General features: G+C 40.6%; 6 protein-coding genes across 7 annotated transcripts; 3 read left to right on the top strand and 3 right to left on the bottom strand.

The window, feature by feature from the left end:
• Positions 1-2,677: 2,677 nt before the first annotated feature.
• Positions 2,678-5,322, bottom strand: LOC6560757. Its single transcript, XM_001986018.2, has 4 exons — positions 5,269-5,322; positions 5,056-5,211; positions 2,951-3,115; positions 2,678-2,889 (listed from the first exon to the last, which is right to left on the bottom strand). Exons 1-4 carry the CDS (start codon positions 5,320-5,322, stop codon positions 2,734-2,736), a joined length of 531 nt encoding a protein of 176 aa, XP_001986054.2. The 3' UTR covers positions 2,678-2,733.
• Positions 3,461-4,759, top strand: LOC6561340 (receptor expression-enhancing protein 3). The gene has a single exon (XM_001986017.2). The coding sequence runs from the start codon at positions 3,468-3,470 to the stop codon at positions 4,323-4,325; it is 858 nt and encodes a 285-aa protein (XP_001986053.2). The 5' UTR covers positions 3,461-3,467; the 3' UTR covers positions 4,326-4,759.
• A 244-nt stretch (positions 5,323-5,566) lies between the features above and the next one.
• LOC6561339 (FACT complex subunit Ssrp1) lies at positions 5,567-8,240 on the bottom strand. Its single transcript, XM_032734703.1, is given in 4 exon segments — positions 5,567-6,118; positions 6,120-6,356; positions 6,419-8,008; positions 8,092-8,240. Coding segments are annotated over 4 exon segments (2,313 nt in total). The 5' UTR covers positions 8,146-8,240; the 3' UTR covers positions 5,567-5,686.
• Positions 8,241-8,596: 356 nt separating this feature from the next.
• Positions 8,597-10,725, top strand: LOC6560828 (gastrulation defective protein 1 homolog). The gene has a single exon (XM_001986015.2). The coding sequence runs from the start codon at positions 8,710-8,712 to the stop codon at positions 10,630-10,632; it is 1,923 nt and encodes a 640-aa protein (XP_001986051.1). The 5' UTR covers positions 8,597-8,709; the 3' UTR covers positions 10,633-10,725.
• A 1,759-nt stretch (positions 10,726-12,484) lies between these two features.
• On the bottom strand, positions 12,485-17,206 carry LOC6560827 (major facilitator superfamily domain-containing protein 6). Of its 2 annotated transcripts, none has more exons than XM_001986014.2 (5): positions 17,099-17,206; positions 15,440-15,862; positions 14,730-15,381; positions 13,428-14,627; positions 12,485-12,990 (listed from the first exon to the last, which is right to left on the bottom strand). In XM_001986014.2, the coding sequence occupies exons 2-5, from the start codon at positions 15,691-15,693 to the stop codon at positions 12,808-12,810; spliced, it is 2,289 nt and encodes a 762-aa protein (XP_001986050.1). In that variant the 5' UTR covers positions 15,694-15,862; positions 17,099-17,206; the 3' UTR covers positions 12,485-12,807. The 2 variants fall into 2 exon arrangements, with proteins under 2 accessions (XP_001986050.1, XP_032590191.1); XM_032734300.1 differs by lacking the exon at positions 17,099-17,206 and adding an exon at positions 16,955-17,052.
• Positions 17,207-18,942: 1,736 nt separating this feature from the next.
• Positions 18,943-19,839, top strand: LOC6561078 (attacin-A). The gene is made up of 2 exons (XM_001986013.2): positions 18,943-19,280; positions 19,351-19,839. Exons 1-2 carry the CDS (start codon positions 18,973-18,975, stop codon positions 19,748-19,750), a joined length of 708 nt encoding a protein of 235 aa, XP_001986049.1. The 5' UTR covers positions 18,943-18,972; the 3' UTR covers positions 19,751-19,839.
• Positions 19,840-19,925: the final 86 nt, after the last annotated feature.

Below are 19,925 nucleotides of genomic sequence, written 5' to 3'. Positions count from 1 at the left end.
AATTGCAGCACTTTACGAAAAGTATTGGACCAAAGTCGATTATATTATAAGCATTATTGGCCATTATTATGTCAGGCCAACTAGCTGCCAGTTCCCAATCCCAATGGTCCAAGACCCACAGAGGCCAGAAACCGTTGTGGTTGCCACAGCAAAAACCACCAAGTGAATCTACTTCACAAACTGTGTCTCTCTCTCTCTTTTTTGCTTCTCGGCCAACTAGCTGTTAATGCAGCTCGCTGACTCCGTTGTATTTTCAAGCCAAAAGTCTATAAATATTCATGGGTTAGCACACATGTCTCTTATCGGCCTGGCTCCTGACTTGCGAAAGGAAAACGAGCTCAATATTGACCATTAAGTGACGTATCAATTTTGATTTAAGCTTGTGTGATAATTATATCTATTCAGACTGCAGTTGCATATGAAAACACACAAATTTTTATTCAACAGAAGTATTCAATTAAATATATATTATATAATACCTTTTAAGGCAAACTTAATATAGTAGTAACAATAAAATACGAGAAAAAAAAACAAAGATTAGAAAGAGAATGATTTTTGATTTTTGAAAAACCAATAAATATAATTACTCTCATTGCTTCATAATTGATATAAACAAGTGAAGCACTTAAATTTTGTGATAATTAAGTCACATTTTTTTGCTATAAATGCTGCAATTAATCTCAAAGCGCAAAGTTCAATGTCATGGCAAAGCATACGTATGGAATTAATTGATGGATCGATAATGACACATTATCGTTAAATCGAATACCGCCGATATATTCGGTAGCAACTTCCTCCAAAAAAATAAAACAAAACGAAAGGCCGCAATTAGAGAATCTCAATCAATTACAGGCTCAGGAGGTGAAAACAAATTTGTTAAGAAAGCAGTACATCACAATTTTGGCGTTAAACTAAGCGAATGATTTGTCATATGCTGAGAGGCTGATTGATTGTCCGACTGCAAAACAAAAGACTGAAGCAACGAACTTGCAACGAACGCACATTTGCAATTTCGTATTATATTCGATCGAATGTGCTCAAAGGAATGTCGGCCAAAAACAAGAAACACTCACGTATACATATTTAAATGCAATTAGCACACTATTAATCTTGATCAAAAAATCAATGCGAATATTGCAAAAAAATAGCATTTTGCAGCGAATTTGTTTAACGAGGCTTGCAAGCAATTGTAAATAGCTAAATAAATATTAGAAAAAACATTTTGTAACGAATTTGTTTAACACGGCTTGCATACAATTGTAAATTGCAAAATAAATATCAGATTAATCTTAATACTAAGGGTATTAAATACAGATTTATTTAAATTAAGCGAAATTTTACTATTCCTGAGAAAAAAGTTTTTCATTGAGTCACTTTTGTGTAGCTTCAAAAATGTATGACTAAATGCATCTTGGTGAAAAGTCAATAACTTTAAAACAAAGTTCCTTAGCCTTTGGCTGGTTTGGTTGTTTTGATGCTACACTTTATTTGAATTTGGGTTAATCAGCGATAAAGCGCTCATCGACGTCCAACAAGCCGAGTGCGAAAATGACTTATTTACATTTAACCACAAAAAAAAAACAAAAAAATAATTTATATATTACAGGCGCCGAGCGAAAACACGAACAAAAACTTATTATAAATGGGCTTTTCGTCTTAAACAGCTAATTGCTTCTCATTAATTTGCATGTGAAATTAATTGCCAAGATTTATGCATTGTTAAGCCTTTTCATCATCATTGTTGATGTTGATGTTGATGTTGCTAGTGTTATTGTTGTTGACCATAAGTATTATTACTTCCTAGGCAATAGGTTTTGACAAGGTATGAAACACATCGCCTGTCAGCATACTCAATAACACAAAGATAACATAACATTTTTGCGGGATCCCACAAAATTCACGTCCACTCGCTTATCGAGTTCAAGTTTTTGCAATTGACCTATAAATTCATTATGCATGCAAAGTTGTGGTAATTGAATTCATATTTTTGCCTTTTACATTTGACACAACGTATACGTAATTTTGTATTGTCAGGCAGAGACAGTCGAAGTGTCTAACAGTCGGACAGTCGGCCAGTCGGCCTGTCGGTATGCAATTGAGCATTTTATTTCCGTCAACATTTCAGATTATTAGACACAATTACAATTAATTTTCGTTTCAAATGTTTCAATGGGCACGATTGGCCCGATTGCCGATCTGGACATCAGATATTACTGCGTTGAAAGGTCTTTGATTTCAATTGGATTTATTGTATGTTGCGAGTATGTCTTGGACTTGATGGGTTTTTAATGCTTTGCCCAAATGTCATGACCGAGCATTTGCAGGGTCGCCCATATAGGCTAGAGGCTACAGCATGTGAAATATTATAAATATGACCTTTAAAACTTCACTAACACACTGTGTTGATTAGAACGCAATTGTGTTCCTTAATACTCATTTATTTATCACTTACATATGCATTAATAAACAACAAAAACCATAAAAAGAATTTGCAAACAATACAGACCTGATTTAGTGACCCAATTACTTAAATATTGAGAGGACACGTGGTGTGACAGTTAATGCGAAAAAGCAACATTAAAACACAAAAAACAATCAATTGCAATTTATAAATTAGTTTATTGCACTGTCATTGAATTCAATTACAATTATTCAATTCATATCTTTATTCGCACTTCAATTCAATTAATTTTGAGAGATTTTCCACTGCTAACGAGCTTTATCAGGGACTTACTAGCGGGATTCTGTGAGCGTGAAGAAGACTTTGACAATAACTCGATCGCGATTATCGATACTGAAAGTGGCATAAATTGCATATTCGCCGCCAGGAAGTGGCAGCATCTCCAACGCTTTGACAGGAAAACGAAAATGTTCCACACTAAACTCAGCCTGCAAAATGTAATAATAGATAACGACTAAAAGAAAATAGTCAATTCATACAATTACATACCGGCAGTGGACACTTGTTGATATTTGAGTGATTGAGGAAGCTATTGAACACGATATTGACAAAGGGATGATTGCGCTTCTCCAGATACTCGCATGTATCGCTATGTCGAACATCATAAAGAAAGGGCTTATATCCACTAGCCCGCTTCAGCAGCTGTATTCGCATCTACAGAAAGCAATAGAACGAAAACTATTATATCATTAAATATAAAATGCAATAAAAGAAATCAAATTATAAATAAATATAAAACTAGTCGAAGATGTCACAATTTTAAATACAGTTTTAGTCTAGTTAACAGACCATAACTAATAATGTATTCATTTTAAGTAATGGCTGTGTAAGGTTTTCAGCCATTCCACATGCCATATTTTTAAGTAGGCCTAAACTCGATGTTTCAAAAAAATATAGAAAATCGTAATTTCTTTCGAATTCCGATATAGTCAAATAAAGCTCACAATTACCGTTTTCAAAAATCTGTTCTCACGCATATATATATATATATATATTTATATGATATATGCAACGAAATTCCGAAAGGATGTGTTTCTTTAGCTTCGTCACGCGTTTTCTGGTCATCATTTTTGGCACATTGCTGCCAGCACGGAACACCCACCTTGCGCTGCAGCAAGAGAAGGAGGAACTGATCGCCTGGACCAAGTATTGGATAGTATATGCCTGTCTTATGAGCCTGGAGATTATGAGCGACACCTTCTTCACCTGGCTGCCGTTGTATGTGGAGACAAAGTTGCTAATCGTACTGTGGATGGTCATCTCGGCGCCCTCGGCCAGTGTCTGGGTCTTTGACGTGATTCTTAATCCACTGATGGGTCGCTATATGCACCGGCTCAATGACTATATTCTCTACGAGAAACGACATCTGCTTGCCGATGCATTGTCATTCTCATCGCAATTAGGCACTCGCAGCCTGCATATAGTATTGCCCATGATCTCAAGCCTGTGGAAATGGCCTACCCAAACAGCGGACGACGAGACCAATGCAACATTCCAGACGAAGAAGGCAGAAATGGAGCGTGTGTCCGATCCTCAGACCAATATTTATTACGATGCAACTGCCGACGACGAATCTCATGACGTGACATTAGCCTGTTCACACTCCCACACTCAGCTGCTGGAGTATTCGCGAAAGCCTTCGTTCCCCGAGCTGGCCATGAAAGCAATAGAAACACCAAATAGGCGTTCCTTGAATCGCCACGAGCGGAAGCCGTACGTTTACGAGCAGTTGAATGATGATGCAGCCCCGAAGTGTGACGACCCCCGCAACGGTATTGATAATTTGCTGAAAGACGAGCGGTTGACTACCGAGCTGCAACAGCATCCAATACTCCGACGTAGAGAACGCTCTCGTTATCAATAGCCTACAACTACTCTGGAACTATTTGTATAAATTCATTGTTTGCTACACCAAAAACGCAGCCAATCGAACAAAATGGCTTGCATTTGGAAACTATCTGATAGAGTAGAATATATAATATATATATACAATCAAAATATTTATTAAAACAGGTATTACTATAGCGAAGTCCTGACTTCCATTACTTATTTTATGAGGGAATAGATATTAAGCTACCAGCCTAATGAATCGAATATAAATGTATATATTAATCACATATCCAAACAATCACATATACGAGTAGGAAATACTACGTAGAGAGTTGAGCATTCAAACACAAAGGTTGCAAACACTTATATAGTTTTTAAGCCGTAACAAATGATTATAAATATCTTAAAATTAATAACATTTCTTTTAGAAAGACAAGTCCTGGTAAACAGCTATTGTATATTGAATGTTAACAAAATTTCCATATTAATTTAAAAGCATCGTAGTGTTTTTTTATATGTATAATAATGTAAAATCGCGCAGTTACCCTTAATTGTCAACACGAATAATGTATTATAAATACTATCTGTTAACGCTTTGCTGACTAAATAGATTAAATTTAAACTTCAAGCGAAATACAAGCTTAGTGCACAAAGCACGTATCGATAATGGCTTTATAATTACAGCTTATACATATATGATGTCACTTGAAACCCTTTGATTTGAACAGACTGAGAGTATTTTGTATTTAGTGCTGGAAACTTACCTCAATTGGTTTCTTGGGGAACTGGACGATTTTGACTCTTATGGTCATTTCAGCCACATCGCGCTTAACCGCATACAGGCGACATATGGTAAACACGGTAAAATTTGTATCCTTGCTAACACACTGCACATTTGTAAACTTGGCCAAGCCGCTGACCTAAGAAAGCTTTTGATTAATTAACGACATCGAGATAAACACACCACACATTCTTGCCTGCATTATATTCCAGAGCAAGATCAGCTGCACCATGGGCCAGAATATGGACATTTGTGAACTATATATATATATAAATTTATATATTAAAATAAATAACCGAATATTTTTCGGATTGCGTGCAAGCTGAAAAGCGTTCAACTCCGGCAACTGACTTTGGGTAACAATTAAATCTATTTAAAAACATTTTGGGCTATTGCTGATAACAATAATTTTACCCGCACTTGTTCGCTTCGCAATTATCCAGTCATTATATATAACATTATATTGGAAATGATGTTTAATTAAAAGAGTAAACAAATTTTTAAAACCAAGCTATATTTTTGCAGGTTTATTTGTAACACTTATCTTAGAACTAATTGCTTGTGTGTGTGTGTGAGTGTGTGGATTGTGTTATGGAAATGTATTAATTACTAGACTAATCGCTGGCCTCATCCTCATCATCATCTTCATTACTCTCGTTGGTCTCCTCATCGGTGGCTTCACTTTCGGTGTCTTTGGCCTTCTTCTTGGATGATTTGCCTTTATTTTTGTCCGTCTTACTGCCGCTCTTCTTGGCATCATCTGATCTAAAGGAATCATCTTCTTCGCTCGGTTCCACTTCACTTTCACTCTTCTTGGACTTCTTTGCATTGGCTCCGTCGGCTGATTTGCTCTTCTTTTTGGCTGGCTCACTGCCGCTCTTTTTGACATCCTCGGAACTAGTGGAATCCTCATCCGAGATGTATTCCTTGCTCTTAAAACCACTGCCTGAAGTATTTGATTTCTTCACTGGAGATGGATCGGATTTGCGTTTCTTGATCGCTTTGTTGTTGTCCAGCTGTTCATCGTCGCTAGCATCGCCCGTCACCTGGCTTATAATTGCGCATCTCATCCTGATAGCGTTGCTTGTCCTTGGATGCAGCCTCATCCCACTTGGATTTGTCCTTCAACTCCTTCCACATTTCACCACCCTTTTTGGCGATTTCGGTGACCTTTATGCCCGGATTATCGCGCTTAATCTGCTCACGGGTATCATTGAGCCACAACATAAAAGCGGTTGTTGGTCGTTTTGGTTTGTTGGAGTCCTTCTTCTTGGTTGGTTTTTTCTGGAAAGGTGAACATAAAAATCAGTTACTGTATTCCTTAGACTTTTAAGGGGATTGCTTACTGTGCGCTCTTTCTCTTTGTGCTTCTTCTCTTTCTTCTCGCGCTTCTTCTCCTTGTGCTTCTTCTTAGAAACCCCATCGCTATCACCACCACCGCCGCCGCCACCACCGCCACCACTTGCATCGCTATCTTCATCCGAATCGCTCTGGACGTTGCTGTCGTACTCCTCGGCAACATCCGATTCATTTTCGTTGGGCTTAAAGTCCTCATCCGTGGACTCCTCATCGGAATCTTCGGCATCGTCGTCATCCTCCTCCTTCTCGCGTGCCTCAGCCTTGAGCCGAGCCAAATAGGCATCCGGCTCGTTCTCATTGTCCGAGTCACCAAAATCGACATCCTTATAGCCGCTCTTATCCTTACCCATGTTGCTCACATGCAACTTTTTCTGTGTGATATAATCAAAGAGCTTGGCATACTCCTCCTTCTCGATGGAGGAGAAAATGTGCACAGTGCCATTCTTCAGCGTCACCTCAAAGTCAAAGGAACGCGTCGAACCCCCGCTGCGGGCAAAATTCACCGAGCTGATCTCTTCGAAACGGATGTGCAGCGGTGGCTTGTGAATGTAGATAAAGCCACGCTCCAGCGGATAGAGATAGCCGGCGGCTGCCTTAAATGAGCAACCGACAGCAGCTGTGCCGGAATGCCCAATGAAATTGCCCGGCCCGGTTATTTTGCGTCCAATTAGCACCTTCATTACCTTGCCCATTACCTCATAGACCGGGCCCGACAGCTCCTTCTCCAGTTTGCCCTCGTACTTGTCCCGCAACTCGGCCTCACTGAAGGGCAGCTCAATTGTGGTATCCTCATCGGGAGCGAACAGCAACACCAGATAATGATACCGTGTCTGGCCCTGTTTAATGGGGGGATCCAGTGAGAGGACGAAAAACATTTGCCGACTGTCCTTATGGGGCAACATGAACAAACGCAGCACCGAATCCATGGGTATCTTATAATCGAATGTTTTGCCGTGCAACTGGAAAAATGTCGAGAAGATCTTGATGTCGTAGCGACCACGGGGCGTCAGAATGTGTATCTCGCGGAAGATGGCAATGGACTCGCCAGAGGCCGAGATGACCGACGCCTTGTTCATCACATTCTGATGAAACTTATCCACGGGATCCTCATCCGCCGACTCCACGGTGGGTATGTGAAAGCGCATCTCCAGCAAACCCACTGGCGCATCATCGTTCTGATGAAATTCCAGCGTGACCTCATTCTTGCCGGTGACGCATTGTGAGACATGTGACAAAGGCACCTCGAAAATGGTCTTCGTATCCTTGTCGAAGCTCAGCACGGAGCCCATGAAGCGAGCGGTGCCCCAGTTCCAGCCCTTGACACACATCTCCTTCTCGACCATCTCCTGGGCATATGCATCCTTGATGTACTTGCTCAACTTCTCGTGTTCGCTGTCCCGAAATCCCGTGAACCGATGCAGCGCACCACTCTTGGTGAAGATTCGCAGTCCCCATGTGCCGACGAATTTTTGTGAATTTATCAAATCAATATCATCGGCGGCAATCTGCTCCACCTTGCCCGTCTTCGTGTTCTTGAAGATGATGTTCTGCTCGGTAAGCTTCAGGCGACCCGATGACTAACGGCAAGGAAAAGTGGTTGAAGGGCAGAACAGTTGTCAGACAAAAGTTTTGGTTGGCGAATTGCGTTCTTGAAACTCACCAAAACACCGCGCACTTCGGCATTTATGTCGTTGTACTCCAAGGCATCGACCATTGTTGACTGTGCACTGCACTAAATATGAAAACAAAATCAACTGTCAATTACACCACACCACGCAAATCTCTATAAATTTGCAATAAATTTCGCAAGAGAAAATGCCGACAGAGCCGACTGCGCGCCCAATTTTAGGTTAGACGCTAGGAGTGAGACGTTCCTATAGAGATGGTACACAAACAAGTATTTTAAGGTACCAAATCGCAATGTTAAATGATAAGAAAATATCTAAGATGTCTTTCACTACTGCTTGCAGAACTAGACTTATTATAAATAAACAATACTTTTTTTTTAGAAAACTCTTTTTGTTATAATTTCTACGTTTCCTAAAGTGTCATATTTGTAGTGACTTTTCTGATATTCAAGTCGCAGTTTATTAACAGTTGCAACAGGTCACTGTTAAATGAAGTGCTCTGTAAATATCGATATATCGATTGCCATGTGGCAGGCCGATAACTAAACAGAAAACGAATAAGCGACAAGAACTTGGATTTTTTATTTACATACGCTAGAAAGTGCAGAATTTATATTTAAACCATTACTGAGTAGAAAGAAAGCCAAGCCATGCAGCGCGGCAAGATATCGTTTGGCAAAATACAGCTAAACGTGAGCAAAACACCCGCTGAGATTAAAAAGCCCGATGAAGATGCTGGTGGCTTTAAGAAAATAAACAAGCAACAAATGATACGCCAAATTGAAGATGTGGCCGAGGATCTGGAGAGTCAGCATCTTAAGGATGTGATGGGCATCAGTGGATTTGGCCGCAAGGCAGCCAAAGTGTTTGACATCAATGAGCAGATCGCCAAGGCGCGAACAATTGCACCACCGGTTAAGGAACAGGAGGAAGAGGCTTCTGATGATGTTATAGGTCCGCTGCCACCAGCAGCAGTCACAGAGCAACAACAGCAGCAGCCGGATGATGCCACTAAGAAGCAGGCAAGTAGCAAGCAGGCAGAGGCTGATTCGGACGAAGATGACGATGATTCGGATGAGGATGAGAATAATCTGGCACGTCGCATACCCTACACACATGAGGTGCAAATGCAACACGGCTCGCGAGCTGTCTTGGCCCTGGCTGGGGATCCATCGGGCGCACGCATTGTTTCCGGCTCCATAGATTATGATATGTGCTTTTGGGACTTTGCTGGCATGGACTCGGCTATGCGCAGCTTTCGTCAGCTGCAGCCATGTGAGAATCATCCTATACGCGCTCTCCAATATTCGGTGACTGGCGACATGATTCTGGTCATATCTGGGAATGCCCAGGCCAAGGTGCTGGATCGGGATGGCTTCGAGAAGCTGGAATGCTGCAAGGGTGATCAGTACATCAGTGACATGACACGCACCAAGGGACATGTGGCGCAGCTCACCTCGGGCTGCTGGCATCCCTTCAACCGGGAGCAATTCTTGACAGCAGCGCTGGACGGCACACTGCGCATCTGGCAGGGATTGCGTGCCAAGGACCAGTTACAAGTGATCAAGACTCGAGCCCAGGGCGGTCTAAGAACCAGTGCCTCCGCGTGTAATTTCAATCGGGATGCGACACTAATCGCTGCCGGCTGTGTGGATGGCTCCATTCAAACGTGGGATACGCGCAAGATGTATGTGAACACGACGCACTGCGTCCGGGGAGCACACCAGACGGGCTCGGAAATCACCTCCATTGTGTTCTCGTACATGGGCCAGCAGCTGGCGACACGTTGCAATGATGAAACCATGAAACTCTGGGATTTGAGGAACTTCAAGCAACCGCTGCACACCTGGACGAATCTCTTCTCCCGCTATGATACCACAGACTGCTGCTTCAGTCCGGACGATCGCTTGCTGGTCACAGGTGAATCGCTGCCCAAGGGCCAAACGGAGGCCAATTTGTATTTCTATAGCACGCAAAGTTTCGAGGAAGTGCAGCGGATTCCCGTTGCCGGTTCGCATGTGATCAAGACTCTGTGGCATCCCAAATTGAATCAATTGTTCGTCAGTTGTGGCAATGGCATCATCAAGTGCTTCTACGATGAACAGCGCAGCATACGTGGCGCCAAGCTGTGCGTGGTGAAAACGCATCGCAAGAGACAACAAATGGAAATGGTTGGCGTGTCACAGATCATAACTCCTCATGCGCTGCCCCTATTCCGGCAGGAGAAGACACGATCCTCCCGCAAAAAGATGGAAAAGGCGCGCATGGATCCGGTCAAATCGAAGCGACCGGATTTGCCCATTACCAGCGGGCAGGGCGGACGTGTGGCCAGCTCCGGTGGCACACTCTCCTCGTATGTCATCCGCAATCTGGGTCTGAGCAAGCGCGTCGACGATGATCAAGATCCGCGCGAGGCTATACTCAAGTATGCCAAAGATGCGGCCGAGAATCCATATTGGATTGCACCCGCCTACAAGCAGACTCAACCGACGGCCATCTTTTCCGAGAAGCTGCCAGCGGATGAATCTGCGCCGGTGGCCAAGAAACCAAAAACCGAAACGGATGCCACATAAACTTTTAAGTAGATCTATAAACACATATAATTAATCTGATTGTTGTTCGTAGGCGCGTGATAGACTTAATAAATGCTGAATGTATTTAAACAATCCATAAACTGTTCTATTAATTGTTGGAGAGTGTTTGTTAACTCTTGTCTCCTCTTTCATCTTTCACTAGAGAAACTAATAGTTATTTTCTATTACTTCACTCGGTTTAAACTTTTATTAAACATACATACATATTACATATTACATGAGTTCTTGAATTAGCTGCTTGTTGTTGTTGTTGTTTTGTTAATGTTTTATGTATGTATTTATTTGTAATGGTATTGCGCATTTGTGTATAATACTTGTACATTTATGTATGTATATGGTATATGGTATATGGTATATGGTATATGGTATATGGTATGGTATGTGTATATTTATAGGTATATGGAGCCATTTGGTTAAATTTGTAGCTCACCAACATAACTTTAGTGCAGTTTTGCATAATTATCAATTTTAATTATGTACTCGAAAGATTCATAAAAGGTGCTGTACATAAGAGCTATAGTATAATATTAATCAGAAAATTCTTTGAAACATATCCATTAAATATTACCAACAATATCTAATACGTTTTATCGTTTATCATTAACAATAAGTAATTAATATAGTTTTTCTCTTAGGTTTGTAAGAACGTATGTATATGTATATAGATTAAAGAGTTTTTTTTTTTGTTGCTAGAATTGTTTACATAATAATATTTAATATCAAGTTAATCAAACCTGGTTAAATCTGTTTAAATCAAAATATCTCTTAGGTACATTCCTGCATATTTAACTAGACACCATTATCATTGTTTTAATTTCATTGTTGGTGCGTTCATTTCTTCTATATTAGACAAGTATGTATTTCAAAATAGCCATTTATAATATAGTTTACATAGTACAAATATGTATTATGCTATCTTTACTCGTATGTGTATAAATTAACATATTCAACAGTTGATTGTTATGAGGCGGATTTTCATAATATCATTCGTTACAGCATTTGTTTCTTTTTCTTGTTTTAATTCCCAAAAATTTGCAAATATTCATTTATTTATTTAGCTCATGATTTTTTGTATTTAATGCAACTACATTTGTATTTATATTAGATTATATTATTTTCGTGTATAAGTTAATAACTGAATATAAAGAAATCAACAATATTTTGAAACTGTTTTAACTAATATTAAAACGCCCTTAAATAGGAACTTAAATAATATACTTTTAAATTATATTTTTGGAATAACGTAAAGATATAAAAATAAACAATTTATAAAAGCTAAAATTAAGAAAATTTGTTAATCATAAATTCTTTGAAAGAATATCGCATATGTAATTCATATCGCACGAGTATTTAAGTATTTAAAATGATATTTGTTTCATTTGGTTGGTTTCATTTGCAACCATCCTTGTGGATTTTCTTGCATGTATATTATAGGTACTTTATGTGTAATTTCTTTTTAGTTTTTGTGTTTTTGTGTGCTATTCAGTTTGTTGGTTCCTCCAGGACTATGGTGTGTGGTTTCTTCAATGATCCTTCAAATATTTCCACTCATATGATATGATTGCGATGCAAATAAGATTTTAATTATTATATGCTAAGCTACTATGTCAAAAATTCGTTCGAATTGCTTTCTCAATGAAAATGAACAAAATTTGATTTATCGTTTTTTTTTTTGTTTTTCTTTTGATCTAAATAAGCTAATTTAACTTTGCAAATATGTTGTTTGTAAGAAATAAATTGCATTTCACATCTATTTGCATTTTACTAGCGCCATAAAAGCAAAATTATTGCTTTATGCATGTATATGAATCTCCAATATAAAATATATTTATTCATCTTTTTTTTTGGTTGTTACGTTATTTTATGTTATATGGCTCGTTATGTTATGTACTCGTATAAGCACCAAAAAACCATAATAAAGCAATGTATTCAGGCAATTAATATTGCAGGCCCATGTCCAAGATATGTTTTCGGTTATATACTTATATATTGTTCATTCCATGACTATGTGAGAATGTTAGTATCTATGTATCTGTATCTGTATCTGTATCTGTATTTGTATTTGTATCTGTGTTTCATTATGTATCTCTATGTTGGTGTTTTGAATGCGAGGATTGGTTTTTTATTCTCGGGGAAGTCATTAGATGGATGTGTTTACTGTGCAAACGGATTATGCGCACTGGCACCGGGTATGTCCAGATTGCCACCAGTTGTCTGATAGGTGCCATAAGGTCCTCCATTCGGATTCATCTCATTCAAACGTGTGTTGGACAGTGCTCGTGGTATCGGATTGCTGGGCACACCATGTGGTGCCAAATGTGAAGTTTCCTCGGCCACCTGTTAATTAAACAAGCAGTTAATATCATAATCTCTTCAATTTATAAATATTGGCAAGACAGAGTGCGCTAGTCGAGAGATTGGCCGACTAGGAGATATCAACATATTCGTACTCACTTTCGAAGGAACACTTTTTCTAAATGATATCATTTCATATTTCTACTCAACAAATTAATCACAAGTTGAATGACATTTAATCATTCCTGCCAGCCAAGTTCATTTTCAGACGGACATGACTACATCAACTTGGAGATGGTAGTCCTAATTAAGAATAGGCATAAATCATCTTGGGGTCAAGGATATCTTCTTCTACCTGTTAGAAATATTTGTTTTTTACAGATAATTAATGGATACTGGGCGTTAAAATAAATTGATTAATAATCTTTTGAAGTGGTGCGCCTAGAATTCTTTTACAGAATGATAAATCGTCAGCTTACCTGATGCGGATCTTCGGTGACTGGTATATCGGAGATGAAGCCCTGTTCCTTGCGATAGAAATTGATGAAGATAAACAGGCCGAGCACGAAGAGGCAGGCGATACCATACCAACGGAAGGTAGCAGTAGTACCGTAGTAGGTGACAAACATACCACCAATGATGGCGCCGCAGCCACGACCCAAGCCATGATGGATGCCCTGTAGCACGCCCTGGCCCGATGAGCGCAGATGCTTGGGCGTATTGTGTGCAATGTAGGAGCACGAGGCGGCCCAGACGGCGGCATGAGTGATGCCCTGCATCAGCTCGAAGGGCAACACCATCCACGGATTGGTCAAATACGAGATGTACAGAAAACGCAACACGTTGCCAATGAGGCCCAGGCACAGGACCTTAACATGTCCAATCTGGGTGATCAAACGGAAGCTAAAGAAGTACGCAAAGATTTCGGACACATGATTAATCACGGAGGCGACACCAAAAAGAGTGGGCGTGCCGCCATAATCTTGCAAATGCCAGAACAGGAAGGTAAAGATCAGGCCAATGCCGAAGCCCATGAACCAGGCGACAAACAGAAACGAGGCAGTCTTCAAATCCTTGAAATGTGTGAGCACCGTCATCCACTCCGGCATCTCCTTGGCCGTCTGCGCAAACACCTTAGACTCGGCGCCAATGTGCGGCTGCGCCTGATGGCCGCCAGCAATGAAGCTACTGACGCCACCGGCGCAGGCACCCGAAGCGGCGCTGCCACTACCCACTGCCAGTGATGGTAAATTGAGCTGGGCGGCCAGCTGATTCATCGAATCCTCCTCGGCTTTCTTGTTGGGATCCACAAACTGAGCCTGCATCTGCTGCTGGCTCTCATCGACAGGCTCATACTTGAAAGTAATCTTCGCCGCTGAGATTATGGCGCATGTCATCAGCACAGAGAATATCGAGAAGCATATGTTATAGTTCTTCTCCTTGTTGCCAGCGCCGCACGGATGATTTGAGAACGATGTGGAGTGATCCAGGGCAATGCCCACCAGAAACATTGATATACCCCAGCCCAAAGATCCAAACATACGCTGATGCCCATATTTATCCGCATCCTCGCCCAGCAGTGTGATGACCGCAGAATCCGCTAGAGTTATGGCCGGAGCACTAAAGAACTCACCAATCAAAATGACCAGCAGCAGCAGAAAGAATGCCTTCTGAATGTCCTGCAGAAAGAAAGGAAAAAGTAAATGAATTAGTAACGATATTCTGACTAAAGCTCAACAGGTTAAAGAGGTTGATACCCCTTTATCCTTGTCAACACTTACTGGAGTGCGATAGACCATTGAGCTAAAGATGGGCGTCACATAATCCCGATGATGCTTGTTGTCATAGTTGCTCACAAAGTTGATGTGCACCGGAGAGATGCCCGCATCAATGCGTGGCAGCAACAGTGATCTCTTGCGTCTGCTGTGCCCCTCCTCCGACTGTACCTCATCGTCGAGCATGCTGCTATCTGGATCCTGATCCAGCTGCGAAATTGGCTCATACATGGCAGAGGTGTCTCGCTTGGTGCGCGTATAGGTGAGCACAAAATCGGTGGCATTGCGACGCTCGATGCAATTGATGGCCTCCGGTCGGATGAAGCTCAATGGGATGGTGAACAGAACCCAGCAAGCGAGCGATGCCAGCAATAGCTTCTTGCCCTGGCGACAGCGATCCGCATAGGAGCCCCAGAACGGTGCGGAGAGGAACTCCACAAACGGGCGCATACCGACGAGTATGCCACACTGGCCTGGATTCATGCCCATCTGCTTGAAGTAGACGCCCATCAGCGGAAACAGCGAACCAAAAGCCGCATAGAAGAAGAAGTAGAAGCTCTTCACCGGAATTAACTCCTGCTCTGTGGCGCCAAAGAACATCTCGAGGACTCCCGAGGTGCCGCGAACCTTGTGAGTGGAATCCTTTGCTTCCGGATATCTGTTAAGGTTATATTTGATGATAACTAGGCAGAAAAAACGCGTTCTGTGCTACTCACAAATTCGGATCCACTTCGCCAGTGGCTTCGACATCAACACGTGGTCGTGCGCCTGGTGGTCCATAACCAGCCGCTTGCTGCTGCTGACCATAGCCGGCTCCTCCGCCCTGATCATAGCCAGACGTTGACTGCTCCTCGTAGCCATAACCCTGCTGCTGTTGTTGACTGTAACCAGCACTCATTGTGGGCGCACCAAAGGGATTTGCGGCACCATCACCACCACCCGCACCGCCCGTCGTATTATAGGGATTCATATTATGTCTGTATGTTTTTTAATTTACTAGTTCAGATTATACGCCCGACTGCCTGCCTTCCTTCCGGTCTCTGCTGTCGCTTCCTGTCAAGCAGCGCTTTTGTTTTCACTTGTTCCCTTTGTGCGTGTCCAACTACATCAGCATCATGCTTCTTATTATCCTTTAGCAGCTGTTCACAAAGACAACGGGACCAATTACTGCTAAGCTCTTTGTAAATTGTTTGCTGAGTGTTTTGTATTGCTTTTTTTTTGTTGCTTGTTTTGCTGTTTTGTTTTTTTTTTTTTTTTTTTTTTGTATCTATATATTTACAGCAACACCCACACTTTCCACCTGTTGAATATATATTTTGGCTATAGTAAACGGTTCGCGTGCTTTTCTGTCTTTTAACTTTTATGCTAAACAACAATAACTTGTTAATTCAAATATTAAATAGTAATATTAATAATTAACAGTAGAAATCACACCAAAAGATATAAATATTCTAAGCTAAGTCCCAGCTGGGAATGCGGCAGGCCACTCGAGACATTTCCCCATCATCTGTGGCACTTAACATTGAAAAGGGCAGATTTCGCAATAAAACAAATGACAAAAACAAAAAGAAAACCAACTAACCCAATGAGAAAATGCTTGAGCGTAATTCCAGATGCATATTGGGGGGATGATGGGGTCTAACAGGAGGCTTGAGTGAGTTTCCGAGCTTTGAGTGTGTGTGTATGTGTGTATGTGTGGCAGTCAATCGAGCGTATGAGTGAATTTTCGAGCAGTTGTTTTTTTTGTTTTCTTTTTTCTCGTAGCTTTTTTTTAACACACATACGCACAGTTGGCACGTTCTAAATGTAGGTAAGTGGGTTTTGCCTGAGCGAGTGTGGGTGTATGTGTGTATACATATATGTGTATGTATATATAGAGCAGACTTGTTGTTGTGCGAAAGCTAATACATATGTCAGAAGCTGTTCTCGAGCATTTGTGCAAAAAAAAATGTTTTAATCGTTTCATTTTACTTTGAGTAAAATGTAGATATGATTTTTCAAGAAATAAACATAATAGAAATGCAATAAAATAGAAAACTGCTTGCATTTTGGGAAATGTATGTAACAAACATTAAAATAGTCGAAAATGAAATTAAATAATGACTTCAAGGTATAAAAATATGGATTCTTAAATTACACAACATTTTTAAATGACAATCACTTTAAGCAGATAACCCACTTGGCAGAGTGTATAAATATTGGTTTGTATATATACATATATATATACATACACAGGGCCAAAACTGTGCACGCTTTGAAGGCCAACGCCAGACACATAAAATGGAAAATGGTGCACCTCAACGCGAAATTCTAAGATGTTCTTTAAAGATTTGTTTGAAGCAGTATTATTTGTATTTGCAAGAGATTTTACACACCAATATTGTTAGCACATTTATTAGTAACTTTTCACGGTAATAGCACAAAGAATGTGTTACGTGCGTAATCGATAAGCAACGTTTTTTTTTTCTTCTTTTTTTTTCAACACAGACAACTCGCGTCTTGCCTCTATACGCGCATTTGACAACTTGTCCGTGTGCGCTGAATTGCACAGAATTTTCAAAGAGTGGAAAAAGCCACTCAAGAACGAGGAAAAGCGGAAAACGGAAAAGCTCGCTCAAGCGCGCTTTTCGTGTTTAAACTTAATGAGATTTGACACCGCTGACGAAACGATATGAGCAGCACCGGTTAAGAGAGGACCAAGTAGCCCAAAAGAGAGAATTTGGATAACGGACGGCTTGGCGCCAAATTTTCGAATCATTAATGCCTTTTTTTCTTTTTGATAATATATTTATTTTAATACTGTAAATAATGTTCAAGTAAATCCCCTGGCTTTTATAGCAATTATTTTACAATTTCTTAGTAAGAATACAACTGGCAAAAGACAGAGAAAGAAATCACTTAAATTGTATAATATATATTGCTGAAATTGATGCTAGCAGCAACAATTGATGATATTCTTTTTATGACGCAATTAAGAGTTATTGGTATACTATACGTTCTATACTAATAACAAAAAAACAAGCAAACCTTTAGCTACCACAATGTTGAGCTCGCTTTGGTTTTTTTTTTTCTTTTCAAACGAGAAATTCCCCATTCAAAGATGTTGGTTTGAAAGCGTTTTGATTAAAGGTTTGCTCGCACGTTGTTCTTGTTGTCTTCGTCATTAGCTGGTGATCTCTGACTCATGACCTATGCTGATAGAGCTAAATAGCTTGTATATTAGATGATCGCTCCACTGCTCATACCCTCGGGGAATGGCTTGTTGACAATTAAATAAATATGAATAATATATATGTCTAATATGTGTTAAACAGTTGTTATCAGCGAACGCAGGCATCAATTCTAATCAAATAAATTGGCACAGTGTAAGCTTTGAGTTTCGAGTTTTGGGAAAGAGTACAACTTTCCTCTCTTGCCCTCGCCTCACATCCTTTGACTGCTCCTGCGCACAAAATTCAATTAAGCTCTGCCCAAAAACTCAACTCAAATTGAGTGGAATCCCATGCAGCGCTCTCGAGCTGTCATTCAGGTTTCTGTTTAATGTCTCTCATCTGAGTCCACTCTTAAATGAAACTTTACTTTACATGTGTGGAGGTGACAACAGACGAAGAGATGAGTAAAGTAGAAAACTTTACTTATACTAATGTTATTCTTGATCAGAACTTGTGTTTCTATGAAAACTAATCCTGTGAATATCTACAAAAATATAAATAAATAAATACGTACTGGAAAAGCTCATTTAAAAAATTGAATAATTTTGATTTACTGATTTTGCCATAAATCAGTATGAAATATTAATAAAAAATGTATTTATTTATTTGTAAAAAAGAAATAATAAATTATGGTTATCTCCTTCCCATAATTTGATAAAACGCTAAATTTGAAATGAAATATAATACTACAGTGGCCTAATAGGACTTTCAAAAATACTCAGATTCCATCTCTTCCGTTCCAGCGCTCTCCCCTGGAGCTCAAGGCTGCCTTAGATTCTGCTGATCTGTGGAGCGCAACCAAATTCAAAACCCACGCTAGGGGATTTTCCTTAGGCACAGCTGCCGCTGCTGATAAGACAAGAGCAAACAAAAAACAGGCAGCTCAATGTCAGGCATTGTGTGAATCACAATCGCAATCGAAATCAATTGCCGGCTACGGCTATAGGTGCTTCCCCAGAGCAGTCGCTTGAGGTATATAAGCGCCAGCGATGACAGCAGACAATCATCAGTAATCAACAAGAACTTTACCAAGCAACATGCAAAAGACAAGCAGCATTCTCATCCTGGCAATTGTGGCTTTCGCTGCCTGCATTGAGGCGATGCCACAAAAGTACCAGACGCTACCCTATTACCCGAAACCAACACCTCAACCTCGTCCCATTCGAGTTAGGCGCCAGGTTTTGGGCGGCTCGGTGTCTTCGGATCCCGCTGGTGGCTCAAATGCACGACTGAGTATCACCAAAGGCATTGGAACTCCCGATCACAATGTTATTGGACAAGCCTTTGCAACTGGTAATACAGCAAGAGGACCAGTTACAACTGGAGGAACCCTAGCCTACAACAAGTAAGTTAATCTTAAATGCAAATAAATAAACCGTTGAACTAATTGATGACTTTTGTTTGTTTCCACCTAGTCATGGCCATGGCATCGATCTGACCAGGACGCACACGCCAGGCGTGCAGGACAGCTTCCAGCAGTCGGCGCATGCCAATCTGTTCAACAACGGCAAACACAACCTGGACGCCAAGGTCTTTGCCTCACAGAACAAACTGGCCAATGGTTTTAAGTTCGAGCGCAATGGAGCTGGCTTGGACTACTCCCACATCAACGGTCATGGCGCTAGCTTGACACACAGCAACATTCCCGGCATTGGTCAGCAATTGGGCTTGGATACACGGGCCAATCTGTGGTCATCGCAGGATCGCAACACTCGCCTCGATCTGACCGGCAATGCATCCAGGTGGACAAGTGGTGCATTCAGTGGCAAGAACAACTTTGGAGCTGGTCTGGGATTGACCCATAGTTTCGGCTAAAATTGTCAATTGTAAATTGGCATTTTTCATATACGAATATTCCAAATAATTTATTTCTATTAATAAAACAATATACTTGAATCAGAAAATGAAACAAAGCTTATTTTTTATGGAAAATTGGGATAAAGGGATCTTTCTGTATATACAAAAAGTTCATATTTAATTAATCCAAACC

Source organism: Drosophila grimshawi, unplaced genomic scaffold (genome assembly GCF_018153295.1).
Source record: "Drosophila grimshawi isolate 15287-2541.00 unplaced genomic scaffold, ASM1815329v1 contig_1367, whole genome shotgun sequence".
Lineage (NCBI taxonomy): Eukaryota > Metazoa > Arthropoda > Insecta > Diptera > Drosophilidae > Drosophila > Drosophila grimshawi.
The sequence above is the reverse complement of the archived record's forward strand: the minus strand, read 5'-3'. Positions and strand labels throughout refer to the sequence as shown.